At 36.7% G+C, this 20,711-nt stretch overlaps 1 protein-coding gene across 1 annotated transcript in view; it reads right to left on the bottom strand.

Moving 5' to 3' along the window:
• LOC139686125 (von Willebrand factor D and EGF domain-containing protein-like) overlaps window positions 1–20,711 on the bottom strand; it is a 52,160-nt gene that overhangs the window by 19,295 nt on the left and 12,154 nt on the right. Inside the window, exon 2 of the mRNA XM_071583309.1 lies at window positions 274–494. Coding sequence (XP_071439410.1) covers window positions 274–494 — 221 coding nt within the window. The remainder of the gene's footprint in view (window positions 1–273; window positions 495–20,711) is intronic.

Here is a 20,711-nt window from a genome sequence, read left to right as displayed (position 1 = left end):
ACTCATATTTTTCTAATTAAAACCTGAAATACTAGTACTATTTGTATTTTCTGTGTGAATTCCAGTGTCCAACAATAATTATTTCACACACAAGGGTTTACTAAATCTAACTTTATACCACCTGGCTTCTTCTCTACAAACTTTTGCATTGCAAGGAAGTAACAGGAATAATCAATTGAAAATAAAACACAATGGTCTTGTGTGCATTAGAGATTACTCTTGAGGTGTAGAATACTTTAGAACATTCGTCCAAAACACAAAGGTACAACTTACCTCTGTGCCATATGGGGTATGATGTTCCGCAATGATCTAGTGGGGGACAGCCAGTAGGTATGGTGTCACCTGCTGCAGACTGAAATCGATACCAGCCTGGTGCTAGATGGTTGTCACAAAGAGGCTTGGATCCCTCCTCGATTGCCCAATTGAAGCTTCGGCGTGGTTCATCTAGTATTACAGCATGGTTTTCTTTCAAACAGGGATCTATTCCTGAAGATCTGTTGTGTATGAAATAGTAACCCATCAATTCAAATTCGGTAAGATATAGAACACTTCAAGCCAGAATCCCTTGAATAATAATCTTGACTGACAAAAAATAAAAAATGAGACATATCATTCTGAAATTCTTAAATATCTAAGGAGTAAAGATATTCATCCAATTTAAAACATCAGCCATTCGCTAAACGTCACAGAATTTTTGTGATTTAATTTTAAATAGGTCAAGCATAGTATATTAATTATTCCTGATATGCTCCTTTTAAACCACTTCCAAAATGGTACTCATAGTATTTTCAATCATTTCCTTTTAGTACAATGTACATCATCAACAGAGAAGAACTATGTGGGATTGATTCACTTTACATAATATCACTCCAAGAAAACTCAGTGATAAGTATGTACACTGACCCTCAACTTGTCTTAAACATTGAAAAAGATAAAAGGTATGCTCCAACTAATATGTAATATAACTCCAGTTACCATTAGATGTATAAATTAAAGCACTTGCTAAGGGTTAGTTGGGAGTCTATTTCTGTTTATACAATAATTATAATATAGTAGGAACCCTCTCAATGTGATTATATGTCCAGTGATCAAAGGTTTCATGACCAATACCCAGAAGAAAAAGGAATGGATTAGATATTGAATTAATACAATTTTAAATATCTCATGTACACATGATATAAGCACTTAACTAGAACTAAACTGCAAGATAAGCATAACATGAGGGTGAAACAATGTATTGGGTCTAATGGGGTATGCTGGCCTAAGTTGATAATTTAAGTGCTAGGCAACAGTAGGTAAAGCATGAGATTAAATTATGATAGAAATAATCAAATTCATCTTGGAAAGAGTAAGTAAATTAGGGAATGTGGCAGGCTCACACCCTAAATGTTTGATTTTCCATATAATAAGGCTGAGCAATAGATAATCTACCAGTACATCCTTCAGTGGTCTTCCAGGGGCATTTCTATTTCATTCAAAATATTAGGAAACTACCAAAATTAATGGAGCTTTATCATTATCACACAATGGGGAATGTGCAATGAGTTGCAGTGAAGCAAGGCCGTGCAAAGATTGTCAAATACTCATAGAAATGGAATGCTGGCAGTGCCTATTAATTTAAATTGCCTGGCCAACCCAAAAAATAGCTTAGGTATGCTCTATCTAAATTAGAAAAAAGTACTTAAAACCTATCAATTGAACCATTTGACAACAAACCATGGTTCTTCAAGAGCTTTGAATAATGGCAGGATGTGGCTGAAGTACCTTTTAATAGGTTGCAGCTTGATCAGTGGTGGAGTATTGCAAAATCTTTAGTTCAAAATATTATATCAACTTGCTGGTATTACATAATAATTATTATTACAATTATCAATCATCCCAATAGTTTCATGCATTCCCAATTTCCAAGGACTGAAATATAGCCATACATACTGTGAAAATCTAGAAGACAGAGACATCCATCACTACTGTCACTAATAATATTTATAATATTTTGGTATAATAATGATTTTTTTAGGGGTTGAAATATCTCAAATCGAAGAATTTTTAACTGAAACATATCTAATATATCAAGCAAATTCAGCATTCAATGAATGCAAAGTATTATTACAACAAATGATAATCAGAGTAAATTAGTATCACATTACTATGCACAAGTTTTGCTACATAATTATTTTTTAAACACATAATGTTTAAGTTCCTGTATGCTACAATACCTATTAATTGCTTTGATTAGTGTGAAAACATAAACGAATTGTCAACCGTATAATCTATAGTCCATTTAAAAACTAAATTCAAAAGCACTCACAATAGGTTTTAATGTAATAGATTCCTAAGAAAAAAATTGGAAATGTAATTTGACTTTGCATAGACCGATTTTAGTTATTTGTTTGTCCGTCCGTTTGTCCATTTCTCATTCTCAGCATGCTAACGCGTATTGAAGTAAGTGCTCCATAATGTCACTTCTTAGGAAGCTAATGGACCCTTCTATGGCATGAGAGCGTTAAAATAAGTGAGGCAAACTCATCCCCCGGAATCATAGTATTTACTCTGATAGGAGGCCGAAACAAAAAAAATTACATTCAACCCCCAAATCTGGTTGTGGGTGGGGGTGGATTTTATAGTTAAATTCATGAAAGAGAGAGTCGGAAAGGGACATTTGAAGGGATATACATTCACGTACACCGCATAATAGTGAGGCGTTGAGAAACCCCACGCCGTGCGTACTCGATCCAACTAACCGTGTTTTTCTACTCCTGGAACATTTCTCAACAACGATTCTCTTTGAAAGTTCCGGTAAAAACTTCAATTGGATCGCGTGGACGGATACTTTTTCACGAAACTCCGTACTTTCCATCGCCGCCAACGTGAATTTTCCCGACAATCCTTTCGACGAGGAAAGTGAGTAAGCGGAGTCATTCAGGACGGACTCGTTCACTCCAAACGACCCGTCACCGCTCGACACACGAGCCGGGGAATCACAGTCACCCTTTGCGGCATGAAATTTCAGCAGATATTTGCGTACGTGAGCCACGCAATCTTCCCAATCGCGTCCCCGATCTTTCCTAAGGCCTGGAGTTCAGATGAAGGGATTTAAGAGAGGGGCAACCTCTCTTAAATCCCTTCCACCTTAACTCCGGTCGATAGAGCCAGCCGGGCGAGCAATGTTCTCGCCCACTAGTCCGAAGGTCTCGGGTTCGAGTATAGCCCTCTAAATGAATATTTTGCGAGAAAGAAACGTCATGGACTTAAAATGTCTTAGTTAATTAAGACGACGTAATTTATGCTCTGCTCATATATTAGAAATCTTCTACTTTACCTTTTAGTCCTCCATTACTATTTGACCACTTTGTAATATCATTGATTCAAAGTCGGAATGAGCGCAAAAAAAGCTTTCGTGAAAGAAATAAAAGTATCCACTCACAAATGCTACTCAAAATAGTCAATCGCCAAAACTATCCGAGCGTCTTATTAGTTTTATTTGCCTATTTTAAAGAGATTAAACCAAAATGGTTCTAGAAGCCACTTAAAAAGGTCTAAGCGTAGATACATTAATCGGTTGATCGCAATTCATAAAATGGGTGAATATAGGTAGGGTGTACGGCAAGACTTTCCATTATCAACAATACTTTTCAGCCTATATGTAAAGGAGGAGCACGGGAAGGGGGTATGGATGAAAGACAAGTGTGAACCTCATTAAATTAGTTAGACTGGCTAGCAATTTATCATTACTTAGCCTTATGGCTAAGAGGTTGTAATAATTGCTGAGCGTATTACAGAGCGGTGTGATAGGTATTAATCGGGAATCTTTATTAAAAACGAAGGAGATGAGTTTATGAATAACCAGGGAAGTTAAATTAAACATTAACCTTGGAGTGCATAAATCACAACAGGTAGAAAGAACTCTCCGCATACATAAGAAGTGTTTCAAACAAAAACGACCGATGTAGTACAGACATTATGGGACCAATTGCATTTTATAAAAAGGACTCCTAAACTTTGCCTTCGAAGCTTAGATTGTGCGTAATAGAGTATTCAGTGTCGTGTCTAGTCTAAATTCTGAACCCTAGAATCTCGAACCCTAGAATATGAGCATTAAAACCCTAAGCTCAACAAAGATTTTTCTTGAAATCTTAAATTTTTGTATTAGTAATTATTTCACTCTAAAGAGGGCTAAGGGAGCTAATTTTTTTGAACGAATCAATGAGAAACTTAGGGTAGGGCGTTTAAATCATACATTCAGGCGCATGAACTATAAACTATAGTTATATCTCAGTATTAAAAAAGTCGCCGCTACCTATGAACTCATTTCAAGTCTCCACATTTACAACCTCAGTCGTAGCAATTGCTCTTGGGTCTGTGAATGGCTCTAGTCCAAACACCTTGAGTCATGTACACCTTCCTTACAGTTTGCCAAATAATTAGGGCGAGGATAGGAAAATTTAGCAGCTGTCTAAGGAGAGAGAGAGACCTAGAGGTCAGATTAGCCCAATTTCAGAGTTTGACATCGAAGAGTCGCAGTTTTTATCACTTATGTTTTAAAACTGCTGGACAGTCAAAGACAGCTTGTTATTCGTAGTATCAAATGTAAATTACTCGGAAGCTTTGGTAGTAAAATCTAATAGTACTTAATTAATTTAATGTTCCAGAAGCCCTACATTCTAAATACTTGGTAACTCAATTTCAAATCCATTGGTAGCAAAAAAATAATGAAAAATTGGTTTCTCAATTCTACAGAGATTTTTATAACATTTCCATTGTCTTTTTAAGATCATCATGCTTTCGACTGATTATGGATGCCGTGTTTAAGCAATTTTCGACCAACAACGAACACGCAGTATTAAGTAGAGTAATTTTAGGGAAATAATTTAAAATTGTACAGGATTTAATCAAGCAAAATTGAAATCACTTTTCTAACATCAATTAATTCATCTATTTTTGAGACATATTTTTTATTGTTTTAATATTTTAATTAATGCGAACTTAAGCCAATAATTCTACATATTTCGGTTGAATTTGATGAATTCGCAAATATAAAAATCACTATAAGCAAGCGTATAAACAGGTACGCGATTTAAATTTGCACTGGTAAAAAATTTCTTTGAAAATATTTAATTGAAATTACTTTAGTTTTTTTAAAACAATGTTTCGTTTTCGTGCAGTTGGGAGATAGGCTATGTCGGAGTTAATGCCGCGTCAGCTACCATTCCTTAATTATTTTTAATTGACGTACATGCTGTCTCAAATTTAAATCGATATTAAAATAGCTCCTTCCAGATGTAACTATTTGTTATCAAAATAAAATAAGAATTTTTAAGTTCTCACATTCCCTCACAAAATATCAATCGCTGAGTGAATAACGGTTGTTTTCATAAGTACTAACCCATAGGCATTATGCTGTAGTTTTTTCCCATGGAGCATTTTTAAAATAATGAAATTTTAACAAAACTTAATTGCACGTGATGTGATTTAAATATCTTTAACGTTAGAGGGCAAGGGCTAGAGGTTATTTAACTTATGAGAACCAGTACCTTTAAGAAATAAAAAAATCTAATACGAAAATGCCTACACCCCAGGAAGGTGTGCCGCGCCATTTACACTCAGAGGACTCATTAACCCAGTGTTTAAAACAACTGCTTTGAAATATTTGCATCATCGAACTATGAAACAACTGCGGAGTTTGCTAAGCATTAAATCTAACTGGGATAACCAATTCCTGGGAAGAGGATTCGCACCAACAAAAAGAAAATTCTGTCAAACATGTATAGTTATTAAAATTAAATAGCACAAATCAATCTTGTGACTAGTCTTTCACAGTTCATTGCATTTTCCTTCCATCATAAAACAATTCCTTCCATAAAAATTAATTTGCTCATTATGCTCTGTTAAATTTCGATAAAGAATAGTTAGCAATTACATAAAGATTATAATTTTTCCATGCAATTGAAGAAGATTTCATGCTTAACCTAAAATTTCCCGGAAATACAGATATTGATTAGAGATACCTAATGTTGTATTTTTTGTATGAATGGGGTAGTCCTGATTCATTGTGGATTTCCTCAAAGAAATGGTAAACTGCTATCCAGATATGTAAGAATTATTTGTCGTTGAATCTTTCGTTTTTTGTTGAATTCCTCGGAAGGCTACGTTCTCCACGTTATAAGTAAGTGGCCAGCTATCTGTAAAAACTAACAGGCTCATATTAGCTGTCATTATCATTTATTTCTTATGACTGTGGGATTAAATTAAATTTGATTTTATATTAGTAAATAACAATCACAGTGCATACTTGTAGATAAAACCACATTAATACTACGCTCATTTTTCCACAGGTAACAAAAATTTCTGGCATAACGCTCACATGTGTATTGCACGTAAGACACAAAGAGAAGACAGAAACTCTTATTTCCTTTTCGTATAATGGCAGCGGTGAACACGGGAGCGCACCTAGGAGTGTACTCCGAACAAGAAACCGCTCAAGAAAGTAGGCTTGCTAGAGAAAGAAACGCGACAGAACGTGGAGCATACGGGGGGATTATCGGGCATAGTTAGTGGGTATTTTTTCCAAAAGAACCTTATGTTAAACATAAATTTCACAATGCCAAAATTTTCACAATAAAGACCTTGTTAGGAACGTGATATATTTAAAATTATAAGCCATAATTGCTTTGCTTTTTCAAGCTCACCGTTGAATATTTTAATATAACTGATGCCCTAAAGACCTGCGAGGTATTTTTAGATACGTACTTCAAATGTACTCGGAAATAAGAAAGACAATGAGAATAAATTGACTAACTGCTGTGGACTGAACTGTAGTAAGCACAACATTTTTACGCGGTTTTTTATCGATTTAAATCAGAGCACCAGATCCCAAGACCTAATGGTATGGGATGCTGAAACATAGTATCATTTGTCCAGGAGAGTTTATTTAATTAATATACAAGTTGTATGTAATCTAAAGTTAGCTTAAAAGTAATTACAAAAAATGAGCGAGGGTTTTGAGGTGTCATGAGAAACAAATTTACACTTTTCAACAGATTTAATCTGTGGAAAAGTGCAAATTTGTTTCTCATAATGACGAATCTCCACTACATTTCCCCTGAATCTGTTGAATATATGTTTTGAGTTTTCTCCAAAACGTTTTCATGCCTAAAAAATTGCTTGAAACCATAGTTTTAGTTACTGAAGAAAAGCACAGAATTTCAAAGTGGGATGAAAAACAGAAGGGACCTTAAAAATTTAATTTCTCTGATTTGAAATTTGGTGCCGAAATTCGATCGCACCAAGTTAAACCAATTGAGCTGAATCTTTCATTTCCTTTCAATTTAGCCGGTTTTTCCAAGTTAAAACATATTTTTACAATTTTGTCTATATGAACGCAAATTTGGTACAAAAACTTCTCTTCTGCAAGAAAGGATGCCTCAAAGTGAGATTTTTCCTGATTCATAAATGCTTTGTGTATTTAGATAGAGAAACGAATATTATATTTAGATGTATAAACAAAGGGTAGAAATAAATTCAATCGCTAAAGGATAGTTGTGTTGCCAGTTCTGGCTAAAGGTTAGCACCAACGTGCCACGCCGTCGTAGCTGAACATTTCGCTCCCTAACTCTATGGCGGCAAGAAATTAAGAACCTGAAACACGAAATTACAGTATTTGAGATACTACTATATTTTCTTAACAGCGCCGTTTCAACTGCTGATACTGATTCCGCAACGCAGCAAAATTCTCGATCATTGCTATTGTAAACTTCGTTTTGCATTGATCCATTGATTAAAGTTAACAAAAGAGAAGGGTGTATATATATATATATATATATATCTTATCTATATATATGACTCATCTAATCATCCGGGTGAATGCTTCGCAGGGATACTGGCACGAATTTCACAGGTCAAACTCACTTCAAGGATCAATTTGCTCAGCAGTTAACTCGCACACATTCAGTTGGGTAACGTTATTGCGTGATAACAACGAAAAAACATTCATGTAGCCATTTTTCTCCTCTCTTTACATTTTCACGCTATCTAAATAATTTTCCCGTGCATATTATGATTTACCCTAGTGACCATGCTTGAGAGTCAGAAGTTATGTACAATTTATTAGTTTCTATTACTACAGATACGGGCGTTGTCACTTTAAGTGAGAGTAATTAAATTAACCAGTTTCGGTAATTAAAAACCACAGTGTCAATATTAAGGAACCTTGTCCACTTCTTTCCCACCCAACCACACCCGAACGTCTTCTCTCCCGAAACTGCACTCACGCCCTCTCCCAACTTTGAAAACCCACTTGAACGTGAATTCTGACTCTCTACATACTTTCATATCCTTCAGATGAACATCAACATGACCAACATTCTGATGTTAGAGTATTTCTCTCCAAGAATTCACACATTTAGGCTAGATACCCGAACGCCGTCCATAACTTACAGACTGCTAATGAAACTTCCTGCCCGCTGAAGAAATAGGTATACAAGATAGAACGAACGGAAATGACCAGGAGGAGAAAATAGACATGTGGTGATTGTATCCGTAGATTATTTACGCAGTGTTCAAGGGCTTATCATTCCTTCAAATAAAAGATTTTAACTACATCTCCCTAGCCATGGCACTATCGTCCTCGCACCCTTCGGTATTAGTATTTAAATATATTCACGTGATTATTAAAGCAATTATATATATACATATATATATATATATATATATATATATATATATATATATATATATATATATATATAATGAATAAATATGCATACACACATAATATGTATATATGTTTTTGTATATATATATATATACATATATATGTGTGCGTGTATATATATATATATATATATATATATATATATATATATATATATATACACACAGATGATTACGTCGAAGTAATACGGAAGTGTTGAATAAAAAACTTGGACAGCAACAAACAATATTAAAACATATAAAAAGAACGCTCACACATATTTCGACGGAATTTAGCTCCATCTTCCTCAGAAGAAAAAGTAGTATAAACAATTGAATTGATGGTTTCTGGCGTAACTTTATGGAACTGATTCATTATAAATAAATGAAAAGACTAACTTTGTAGTTCCACACGAACAATTTATTCACACGACCCGGGTATCGAAGTAAAATGAAAAACCTGATGATGAAGTTTTACTTCGAAAACCGGGTCGTGTGAATAAATTGTTCGTTTGGAACTATAAAGTTAGTCTTTTCATTTATTTATAGTATAAACAAATAAAACCTTTACGCAAAGAATAACAGTATAGCGATGCCAGACGGTGGGATTTGGCATTTTGACTATTAGTACGTTAACTTTAGTCTTACAACTATTGCCTCTTAGACGCTCCAATGTTCATGGCAAAGAAGGTCCTTGAGTTCCTAAATAATATATTTTTCCGGTTAACTTTTTGGACACAACATTCATGATCCTTTTGAGGTATTGGTTTAATTAAGATTCAGTAATGATTAGTTATCTCGGTAGTTCATTTTCCTATTCGGCAGGATCCACCTTCTTGTTTGAATGGTATTTGCACTAGGGACAAATAATCTGTTAAAAAAATTCCTAGGCTAGGTTGATACCCATTTCATTGACAAGGAGGGGTCATGGTGTATACATACAAAAGCATTAATGTCAAATTTTTATGCATGACGATTTCTTATGGAATATTATGCAGACGCGGCTGTGTAGAAATTAAAATTGTTTTACTGGTTGCTAGACAATAAATTTCTACGATAAGATAACTGTAAAAAAAATAAATTCAAAATCAGCCCATTGCTTTATTTTTATCATATGCATAGAATTGTCAGCATAAACAGCACAGCAGAGTATAAGTTGACACCAATTTTGCATGTACTGTTTAACAAGCAATAGCATTTTCGATGCGGCATCAAATCTTGATAAATTTCTGCCAAATACAAACTCCCTTTCAATCTTATACCAAATGTAGATAGTTCATCTTTGACCGAGCTCCTTTTCGTCAGCTGAAATATTAACAATGGATTTCGTGATGAGATTTATGGATTAGTGGCAACGAGGTAAGGAGGAGAGATCGGGAAGATGTGGCAGATCAGAGAGAAATTCCAAGGTATCGAGGCGTGAAGTCTCCGTGGCTCGCCGTGCAATTCAACGCGTCACTCATCGTGTAACCACTTGCTATTTTAACGCTCTGTTCCATTTATTGGCTTTCTACCGCAGTAGAAATTCACCGTAAGCTGTAAAGCTAAAGAAGCTATCCTCAAATCTCTTGTAACTTCGTTGCTCTTGGGTTAAATCCCTCTCGAGTTGCCTCTGATCACAGTGCATTTGAATCAGGATACCCGTGATTTGGTCTTGCATGTGATAAGCATATTGAAAAAGTCAATGATATTATAATGTTTGACTCAGGCCTGTATATAAATATAGAAAGTATAGAGCTGGACTCGTCTCGGCAAATTAGAGTAATACCTCTACTGCAATATTTGTAAACTCAAGGCATGTATCCACGTTATTAGCGTGACTATAGATGAATTGAAAGATGAAGACTCCGGATATCTACTACCGAATAATTAGCAAATGTTCACCTTTTCACGAATCGGTGCAAATATGCAAAGTTTTGAGTATATTTAGTGCTACACAACGCACTCATATAAACGGGGAACTGGGACAGTAACAGGTGTGTTGATCGCAATTTCATGTGGAGAAAATTGACCCTTTTGAATTAGCCACTCAAAAGTTATTCATTTTGGATACACGGCTAATGCAAAGGTCTGAGTAAAGATTAATTGCTATTGTAAATACAAATTTCTTTGTGGTAATATATACATACATGGCATTTTATCATTCATGAAATAGAAACGGGGAAAGATGCCGAGAAAAGAGTTATATGGACTAGCATAGGGAATGGCGTGACATTCCACTTGGGTAACTCTCTAAACGATATAAATTAAGGAAAATGTTTCTACAGAATAGAAATTCCTTTATCTTATCACAATGCCCATCATTTTAGCTGCCAATTAACGGGATATCCAGCTAAGGTTATTGATTTTGTCGGGGATAAATGGAGAAACAGGGATACTGGAAAAATATCAATTTGGACTAGAATTATGAATTTCTATTAAGGAATTGGCATACTTATAGGGGGAAGAGAGGAGATGGTACCGCGGTATGGTATGCACGGGAAGCCATTTTCAACCTGTTTCCGAAAAAAGAGCTCGCAACGAGTGTCTTTTTAAGCTTTCCGTGCAACACATCGAAACTTCCTGGAATGAGGCTCAAAATAAACTTATAGAAACCGTCTGCAGGTGGTATCTGAGTCCCGGATCTCGGCGGCACTTAACGCGGGGTCAATTTTCTCCACTGTGCGATTTTTAAAGATTCATAAGGTAACATTTAAGTATTAAACAATTTGATTTTTAAAGAAAAATATCTCTCTTAAAATGCATTGCAGTAGCATGCTGGCCTCGGATTTAATTCTTAAAAGTTGTCAACTGTGCTTTCACCATTAAAACACGAGTAATTCCTGCAGTATTGAGAGTAATTCTTCTTGCTGCTCTGACACGAAAACAAATTTGGTGAGGTATAATTCTAGAAAATTATTTCTGTACGAGTAAGCGAGTATCAAACAGGCCTGACTTCAAAGAGCAGGTAAAGTGGATGAGCTGGATTATTTGGATTTAATATGCTTCAAAAACCGAAGCCGAAATTTCGTACCGCAGACAAATATTGTGTAAAATTACAACCATGCCGGACAATCCTTGTCTGAAGAGAAGCTCGAGCCAGCATATCCGTGGGTTCTCCGCTACTAGTATTGGTATGGATTATTAGCTCATTTATAATACGAGGGTCATCCGGAAAGTAGTACCCGTTCGTGCCGCATGAAGTGCTGACGACGCGAGTAGCCGCTGGACGAGGTCAGATAGCTTCAGTGGCTTGTCTGCCTTCTCTGAGCCAAGTTGCGTGACGCTAGCATTGCCTGTGTTGTTTCTGTGATTGTTTACAATGTTTAAAAAAATTGAGAACGCCGCCAGTTGTGAAGTGAGGGCAGTGATTAAATTCCTCAATGCAAGAAACGTTCGCCCATGTGATATTCATCGCCAATTAAAGGAGGTGTATGGAGACAATGTAATGGACGAGTCGTCTGTTCGGCGGTGGTGTCGCAACTTCAACATGGGGAGGGGGAACACACACGACGATGAGCGTTCGGGGAGACCGTCTGTCATTACAGACCAACTGGTGAGCTCAGTTGACGAATTCGTGAGGAACGATCGGCGCGTCACAATTGATGACATCTGTGAGCATTTTCCCAATGTTTCTCGAACAATTGTTCATGAAATTGTTAAACACCATCTGCATTATGCAAACATTTGTGCAAGATGGGTCCCTCGCGTATCTCAATGAGCTGGCGGCGAAGGACTATGCAGCAGGAATACAGAAACTTGTCACACGTTATGACAAATGCCTTAATTTGCTTGGAGATTATGTTGAGAAGTAGTTTAAAGTATCCTCTTTCAAATAAAATTTTTTATGTTTGTTAATATTTACTTTTGTGTCTTTATTTCACGAACGGGTACTACTTTCCGGATGACCCTCGTAACATGATCGGCGCCTGATATTGTAACTGTGATTATGTTCAAAATTTCGGGCCTACGATAAGCATGAATATCCTTGCCCTCATTTGGATTGAAATGTCAATAGTTTTGAGATGTTACAAGACCTTAGTCGACAGAAGATCCTGGAATTAAGAAAATTTTACGCATTTCATCACTCACGTGGATTAAATTACTAAATTCACGTAGTCAGACAAATTTCATGCGACAATTATACCTAATGAAATTTGCTACGGGCAGGCGCTCAGAAAAGTCAAAAACAGACTCTGGCATGTTCTGCATAATATAAAGGTATTTTTCAACGGATATTGCAATCTCAGTAAAGACTGAATCAAAGACTTCATGCATTAGGAAATAAATATTAAGTAGAGATTTATTAAGTCCAACATTTTTCATGAAATATTCGATAAAGTAAATCCAGATGAGTTTGAATATCTTACATCCAAATATATATGGAAGATTGAAAGGAGAATGTTCTTAGATATAAATTAAACCTGAGAACCGTACTAGTGGGGACATTATAAAAGAAGTTGCGTGACAGTAATTTATCTTATCCATAATGACAAGAATCAGCGTCGAGCAGACGCTAGCTGGGCTAACACTTCAAAACTGAGCCATAGGCAGTGAGAATAACAGAGCGTTCTAGGGACATCTGTCTTGTTAGAAGTGTCGGAAGGAAGGAGAAAGCAGGCGAAAGTACAGAAGTGCTTCCAGTCAGTCAGGCCAGAGAGATTTGCGATTCTATAGGGATTCGTCGTGGATGATGGGCCATTATATTACGCCAAAAGGATCTTACGACCGAGTAACCAAGATCAACACTACCTTTGATGATTTACGCAAGCCTTCCGAATGATTGCTCACGGAGGGGTATAAAAGGTATTGCCAAATCATTTTACTAAATCCCCCATGTTTTAAATTGGCATACCGCAACCATGAACGTAAGCTCTGTGCTCTAGTTTCAGGACCATTCAACATAGAATGCACTCTTGCAAGATCATATTTTCCACGGTTGAATTCTAGTGCACAATGCACTATTAAATTTACCACGCCTTCTCTTTACCACGATGATAGCATATATAGTTTATAAGTGACTAAAAATCGAAATAATCAACAAATGTGCAGTAAAATAAGATAATTAACAACGGTTTAGTGTATATAAATCTTTGTATCGCCACATATCTTTAAAAACATTCCACTATTTAGTTTCATCAGCCATTTTCTTTCTTATACCACCGCATTAGTCACTGTCGGGCTAATCGGGAGTGTTTTTAACTACGAGTAGATTATAAACCTGATTTGAATGTGAATTCTCAGGCAATTTATATTGTCTACGTAGCTATGAAAATTCAAACGCATATGTGGCCAACAAAGCATTCCTATGATAGGTCCATTTCTGTGCTATACATCACCTATGTGGCCTCAAAAATTGCGTAGCTTCTGGTATTGGTAGCGCCGCAATGGTTCTAGCAATCAGAGGCTGCACTTCGGGAGCACATAAAAATAGGTATATGAAATGTCATTTCACTTTCCCTACAATGTGACAGTTGCATAAGTCAAAAACTTTTTCGCCGGCTTCCAATTCAGACCACTCGGTCCATAAAATTGACGAAATTCAGCGGCGGGAAACCGGAGCATTACGAACCTCGCCAATTTGCGGAGTTTAAAATCAAATTCGGAGCCGCCGTGGGATATAGATTTCTCGCAAATACCTTCATGCCCAAATGGACACGCAATTTCTTTTCACCGCTCAACCCTCTATTGTTAGAGCGCAAACGGCGAGACTGAGGTGAAAGCATCAATTCTCTCCGTGGCCGAAAAAAAGAGCAGCCGCGCACAAAAAAAGACGGACCCGCACAGAGACGGAAACTGGCGGCAAAAAGTCTAAACTGGAGCATTTCACTTTTGCTGCACGCTGGCGGATCCCCTTGGTGGGCCCCCGTGGAGGGGGACCCGGGGGGCCCTGGCGGATCTCACGCGTGTCTCCGGTTGCACTTCGGGTGAAGGAGGGAGTTGGGAGAGTGGGGGCGAGGGTAGAGGGAGAAGCCCAACGGCACACCACCCAAGGACCCAGGCCGTCAAAACAAGAGTGACGTGATCGCGACAGTTAAGACCTTCCACGGGCATCAGAGCCTTATCGTCGCCTCTGGCCGAAGGGAAGGGGAAGAGGGAGCCAGGAATCCTCTGCGCTCGTGCCGGGAAGTGCGACCCGACGAGCGCGGCGGTCCGCGTAACCGGTTACGAAATTTCGGGGCGGATCCTCATGTGACTAATTTTTTCCAATGACACTTTATATATATATATATATATATATATATATATATATACACACACACATAATATATATATACATATACATTATATATATATATATATATATATATATATATATATATATATATACACATAATATATATATACATATACATAATATATATATATATATATATACATAATATATATACATACTATATATATATTTATACATTTTTATGTATACATAATATATATATATTTATGTATTTATACATATACATACATATATATATAACCATAAATCATAAACACAGCAATCAACCCGAAGGTCGGTTTGGTAGGTGATGGTAGAGTTCACCCGGTACTAAGCCCGACGGCGTGTGATATTCACACATCAGGGTAGGGGGACCAGTTCCTTGCCCTGTGCCGGTTATGGTTTCCCAGGAAGATCTAACCCGGGACCCTTCGGTCAGTAGTCCAACGCTCCACCCCCTGGACTACGGCGACCCACACACACACACATACACACATGCATATAATTATACAGATAGATATATATATATATATATATATATATATATATATATATATATATATATGCGTGTGTGAATGAGTGTGACGTATTTTCTTAGGAGTAGCTTATAAAATGTTAATTGTCTCTATCAAGGAAGAATTCAGCTACATGTTTCCCCCCGGCTGTTTATTAGGTTACGAGAATAAAATACAACAATTCAAAATTAAATTCTTTCTTGATTTTAAATAAAAGTTAAGCAAAAAAGAAAAAAACTAAATACTTGCAAAGAGTGACCGTGTACGTATTTTATTTTGGAAACGCTGGGAATCTTAAGGCAGAGCAGCTATTCAATTTTAATTTTATTACCTGGCCTTATCCGGAGCCACTGCAATATTTTCAACAGATTATCAGTAAATAATTATTATATTTTGTAGAAAAGGATTCAATGGAAAATCTATTTTCATCAGCTCGCTTTGAATTATTCAGTACAATCCTCCCGTATTTTTTTATGACAGGGAAGAAATATTTATAATGCTGTTAATCTGAGCACAGAATAATTTTGTAGCAAAAAATGTTGTTTACGTGTATGTACCTTGGTTCAGCTACAATAATTATTTGTTACCCGAAGGGAGCAATAAAATATTAGCGATAACTTTCAAAATTTGCTAAAGGAAGAAACAAACCTCCAGTAGATTTTACATTGGATTTCTTGCTAAATATGCTCATTGATAAAAAGGAAAGTGATAAATGAGGTTTTGGCTAGACAAAAACTGAAATGGGATCCGATTGGCTCAATAGCACATTTACTAGTTTCCCGTGACAAGAGCCGAGCTGCAAGTTTCAACGATGGCGGATTTTTCTGCAATATTCCACTCTCTATTTGAAAACCTTTTCTAGAACGATCCAAGTTCACTCCTCCGTTGAATGAGACGCTGAACTGAGAGGTCTTTGTCATCTTTCGACAAAGGTGCTGAACCATCTCCACATTGTAACACACTACCTTTCTCGTGAGTCAACTCGAATCACCACCTTTATAAGTAATTCACTTGTTGTCACAGTTCCTAAAAGAGGAATTATAATTATGCTGTTGTTTCGTGCACTAATAATATAAGTGTAAAGGCAGGATGAGGAATCGGCTGGTTTTCGGGCGGCACTCGTTGGCATGCGTCCGTACTTGCGCATACATACTAAGTGCAGTTTCCATCCGTACATGTGGGGCCTCCATACTTTCAGAATGACCTAGCTTCCCACCGTCCATACTCCTACTCACAATTTATTTCTTTCCCTAATTATTTACACATTCTCTATGGCCATGATGGCTACAGCATTTGCGCTCCATCATCCGACTGCTTCTTACAATATCGTACCATTCATAAAAAGGTTTCATAATTTCAATTTTATAGCACAACTCAACGATATTGTTGCCAAATATCTGTTTCCGAGATACATTTGTGAATTATTTCATTAGGGAATCCATTTAGTTCAATTCAAGTTATAAGTAAATAGAAAATGAGTCGCGAAGAAAACTTTCTGCGAGGGGAGGAAACTACCAATAACAAATAGTACTAGCATAGACATAAGACATCGGCTCATTAGCACTCAAATACGGGGTTTATTCTACTATGGATGTGGCATATAGTATGGATGATAGGAGCAGTAAAGAAAGAAATATTGGTGGCGATGGGAATAGGCTGCAACCAAAGAGTGCTGGAAATAAAATTGATAGAGTAGCAAGTGAGAAAGTTCTTCGGAGAGTCTAGGTAATTTGGTGAAACAAAACAAAGAAAACAGGGGCAAACTAATTTGACACAGCGTGAGGCAAGATATCTTACTGGAAACCATAATTTATGGGAACGTATAGTGGTAGAATAAGAGAGGAAGATCAAAGAGGTATTAGAAGAAGCAGGTGTTGGAAGATGCCAGTGAAGGACTATGCTGAGAAAAGAAACTTATGGAGAATGAGAAAAGCAGCAGGTAACAGGAGGTCTTTGAGAGCTGCTATAAATAAATCCTCGGATTGCTAACCAATATTGATAGTTTATCTCAAAGGAGGTCACAAAATTTTAACACCATCCTTTCCTCAGGAATGGTTGTAACCGTAATATTCAGAGTACTCCTTGAAAAAGGCGAAAAGACTACATATATCCCGAGAATATGGTGACAAAGCTACCATTTCCACTACTAAAATCTTCCGCTAAATGCGATCTTATGCCGAGGGTGTGTTGTTGGTATTCCGGCTGTGGTTACATTTCTTTTCGTGGCTGATTCTGCTATCAACATGAAATCTAGGGAGATGTCGTTCACGATATGATTGCAAAACAAATGACATAAAACTAAATCCGATTGATGCTTACTAACAAAAATTAAATTTCTATCAGAGGCAAAAGAAGCATCAAAGAAGCGACGGGCAATGCGTAGTGTCCTTTCCAATGAACATCCTATACTTTGAATGTTAATGAATGAAATAAGGAATATACGCGGCCTTTCGATACACGTCTAAGAAGGTGAATTTCCACTGATAACACATTCGTGACTTCGAGTAAAGTCGTGACGAATTCATTTCTGCAAATCAAAGAATACATCTACTGCAATCCTCGTTTCATTAGGTACATCATTATAAAGTAGACCTGGTTAAAAAAACCGAAACAATTTCCTGTATTCTTTATTAACGTACTTAGAGTAAAGTGACATTTTTAAATTCTACACATCGCCCAACTCTGCTCAATATTCCTTCCTAGACTCTCATCAATTTCAACTAAATCCTGCTTTCTCCATCGAAAGTCGGTGAGATAGTGTTTCATTCTGAAGTGACGTTGCACGTTTGAACGTGAGGAATTTTTCGAGTGAGGCCCAGAAGTTGTGTAAAAATGGAGAAATTTCGGGCATGTTTTTCCTCTTCTCTGAGTACTTGCGAGGAAAAGGCCACAATATATAGGATTTATGCCACTATTTTCTTTCATCATCACATTCAAATTCAAGCGTAGCTGATATTTGAAAATAATTTTGATATGAAAATTAATAGAAATAAAGTATCAATATGATTACTTCCATACTAAAGTCCTTGGAATTTATTGACAAATGAGTAAATTCACGCTCTACTTCATTGCGACCGAATTAGGTTGATGGTTACAAATAAATAAAGGCATAAATACGTTTTGGCACATGCTGTCACTCTTGGTTCTGTGGTGACTCGTTCTAATCTGAATTCTACTCGATAAACAGTTTTTTTTATTTTCCGGGAAAGCTATTTAAATACGAGGTTTCAATCGACGGTATTCTAACACAATGTAGATCTGATGATTCGCAACTTACACTGGGAACCATGAGTTGAAAGAAAAGAAAATAGAGTAGCTTGTCAAACTGTAGCTTTAAAGTGAAATCTTCACCGTTGGAGAACCGCAGGAATGCTGAACTGAAGGAAAACAGCCACTATTGACCTACCCTCTACACCTTATTATTTCATTGGTTTATATCGACGTGTTTGCAGAAAGTTTTGCACAAATTCATTTTATTCTGTTTCTCATTAAATTATCAAAATATCGTCCATTTTTCTTCGTAATCATATTTAATGCGAAAAAATGGCCATTCTTTTCAGTCTAGTAATCAAATCGTTCAAACCGAAAATAACACGGAAAATTCGACAGCTACAGTGACCAATTATATTAACATTTGCAAGGAAGAATTCATACGAGCAGCTGTTTGATCGCCGGAATATTCTTCTTTACATCTATCTTTGACCACTGGGAGCCCTACGTTGGTTTCATATATGACGAAAAGAAAGCCCGAAGATCTTAATATTTTCATTAAATACACATTTCAAGAAGAAATACTGCTTGCTCTTCATGAATTGTTCATGTCTCCCGCGACAGAAAAATAGATGAAAGAAACCAGTAGCGCAGTAGGCAGCCGCCGCTGGGTTTAACTTTTAAATAATAAATTTCAAATTGGTGAGGGTCCAATGAAGACACGAAAACGATACGTTCTGGCTTCTACTTGCTTACCACAGTGATGGTAAATCTGAATGCTAAGTTTATAGCGAGTTTCTAGTTTATTTTTTCCCGTTTAACACCAACGAAATATTATACTATGCAATTTATTAGGGTAATGAAACAAGCATTGAGATTGAGATTTTTTATGTGATTGCAAAGAGTTGATTTTTTTCATCATGACGTGGCAAGAGGCATGATTCGCACCCACTGAGCTGAGACACTCGTTGACTGCAAGGTTTGACGTTAATTACGGTTTTTTGTGCACGAGACAATTGAATTATGTGAAGAAGTGTCTACGGATCGGTATCAACTTTTGTTCTCCCAGGGGTCAAAATTTGACTCACCTCTCGAGGGATGGCATGTGAGGAGGAATCAAAAGGAGCAGAGAAAACCCGATTGAACCCTAGAATTCCGCGATATGTCTGGCCACTCTTGTTCGTCTTGGCCGTCTATACTGGAGTCCGGCACACTATCCAGCCAGCACACATATCCTATAATCGCAAAAGATTATGAAATAGGAATAGAAATGTCGGAAAGAGAATGGAACTCTGCACGTATGGATGAAGTAATTATAAAACATAAAAATCCTCACGCCAAGGAAAAGAAATGGTAGCCCACTCCATAGCAAGATTTATCTTGACGTAGATTTAGGTAAACCCTATCAACATAAAGCATTATAGATAATTCCAGAATTTACGAGTGACGTCGGGCAAAATTTTACACAGAAATTACTTCGTGCCCTTGGATTATTACATTGCATTAATATGTGCAATAAATAACCATGAAATAGACGTTTCTGAATTAATTTAGCAAGAAGTTCATTAAAATAGTCGTAAGATACATACATTATAATGCCTGATGTCAAATATGGTTTTATTTAAAAAAATCAACTTGTGTTCGCGGGCCGCATTAAAAATAGTAATGGGCCCCGGGCGCCACTGAATTTTAGACTAACTTCCAGCGTTAAAACGTCCTTGACTCTGACCTTAAAGCGGTGCCACAGTTAACGGAAATACTTCTGGACCGCTGTTAATCACAGCGGTTATCTAGCAAGAAATCATATAATGAACATAAGGAGAGCAAAGTATCCTTTGCGGGCTTAAAAATGCACCATCATGTTCCACAATCGACCAAGCAGATCCCGGAAGAAAGCTCTTTTCCGTTGCGTAACTAAGTGGCTCAATCGACCGGAGCACAATTTATTCGATTTCGAAATCATTCGCGGAGTCAAATACTTTTCATTTTCAACGCATTTTTTCGAAAGCAATCCATTATTTTACACTTTTCACGGGCTGAATCATACGGTAAATAAAACTTTCACGTGGAACATCCACTTGAAGAGGCTCCACCGAAAATTT

The sequence above is a fragment of the Hetaerina americana genome, unplaced genomic scaffold (assembly GCF_022747635.1).
Source record: "Hetaerina americana unplaced genomic scaffold, ioHetAmer1.1.p SCAF_13, whole genome shotgun sequence".
NCBI classification, from domain to species: domain Eukaryota; kingdom Metazoa; phylum Arthropoda; class Insecta; order Odonata; family Calopterygidae; genus Hetaerina; species Hetaerina americana.
Note: the sequence above shows the minus strand (reverse complement) of the source record. Positions and strands in the feature narration are given on the sequence as shown.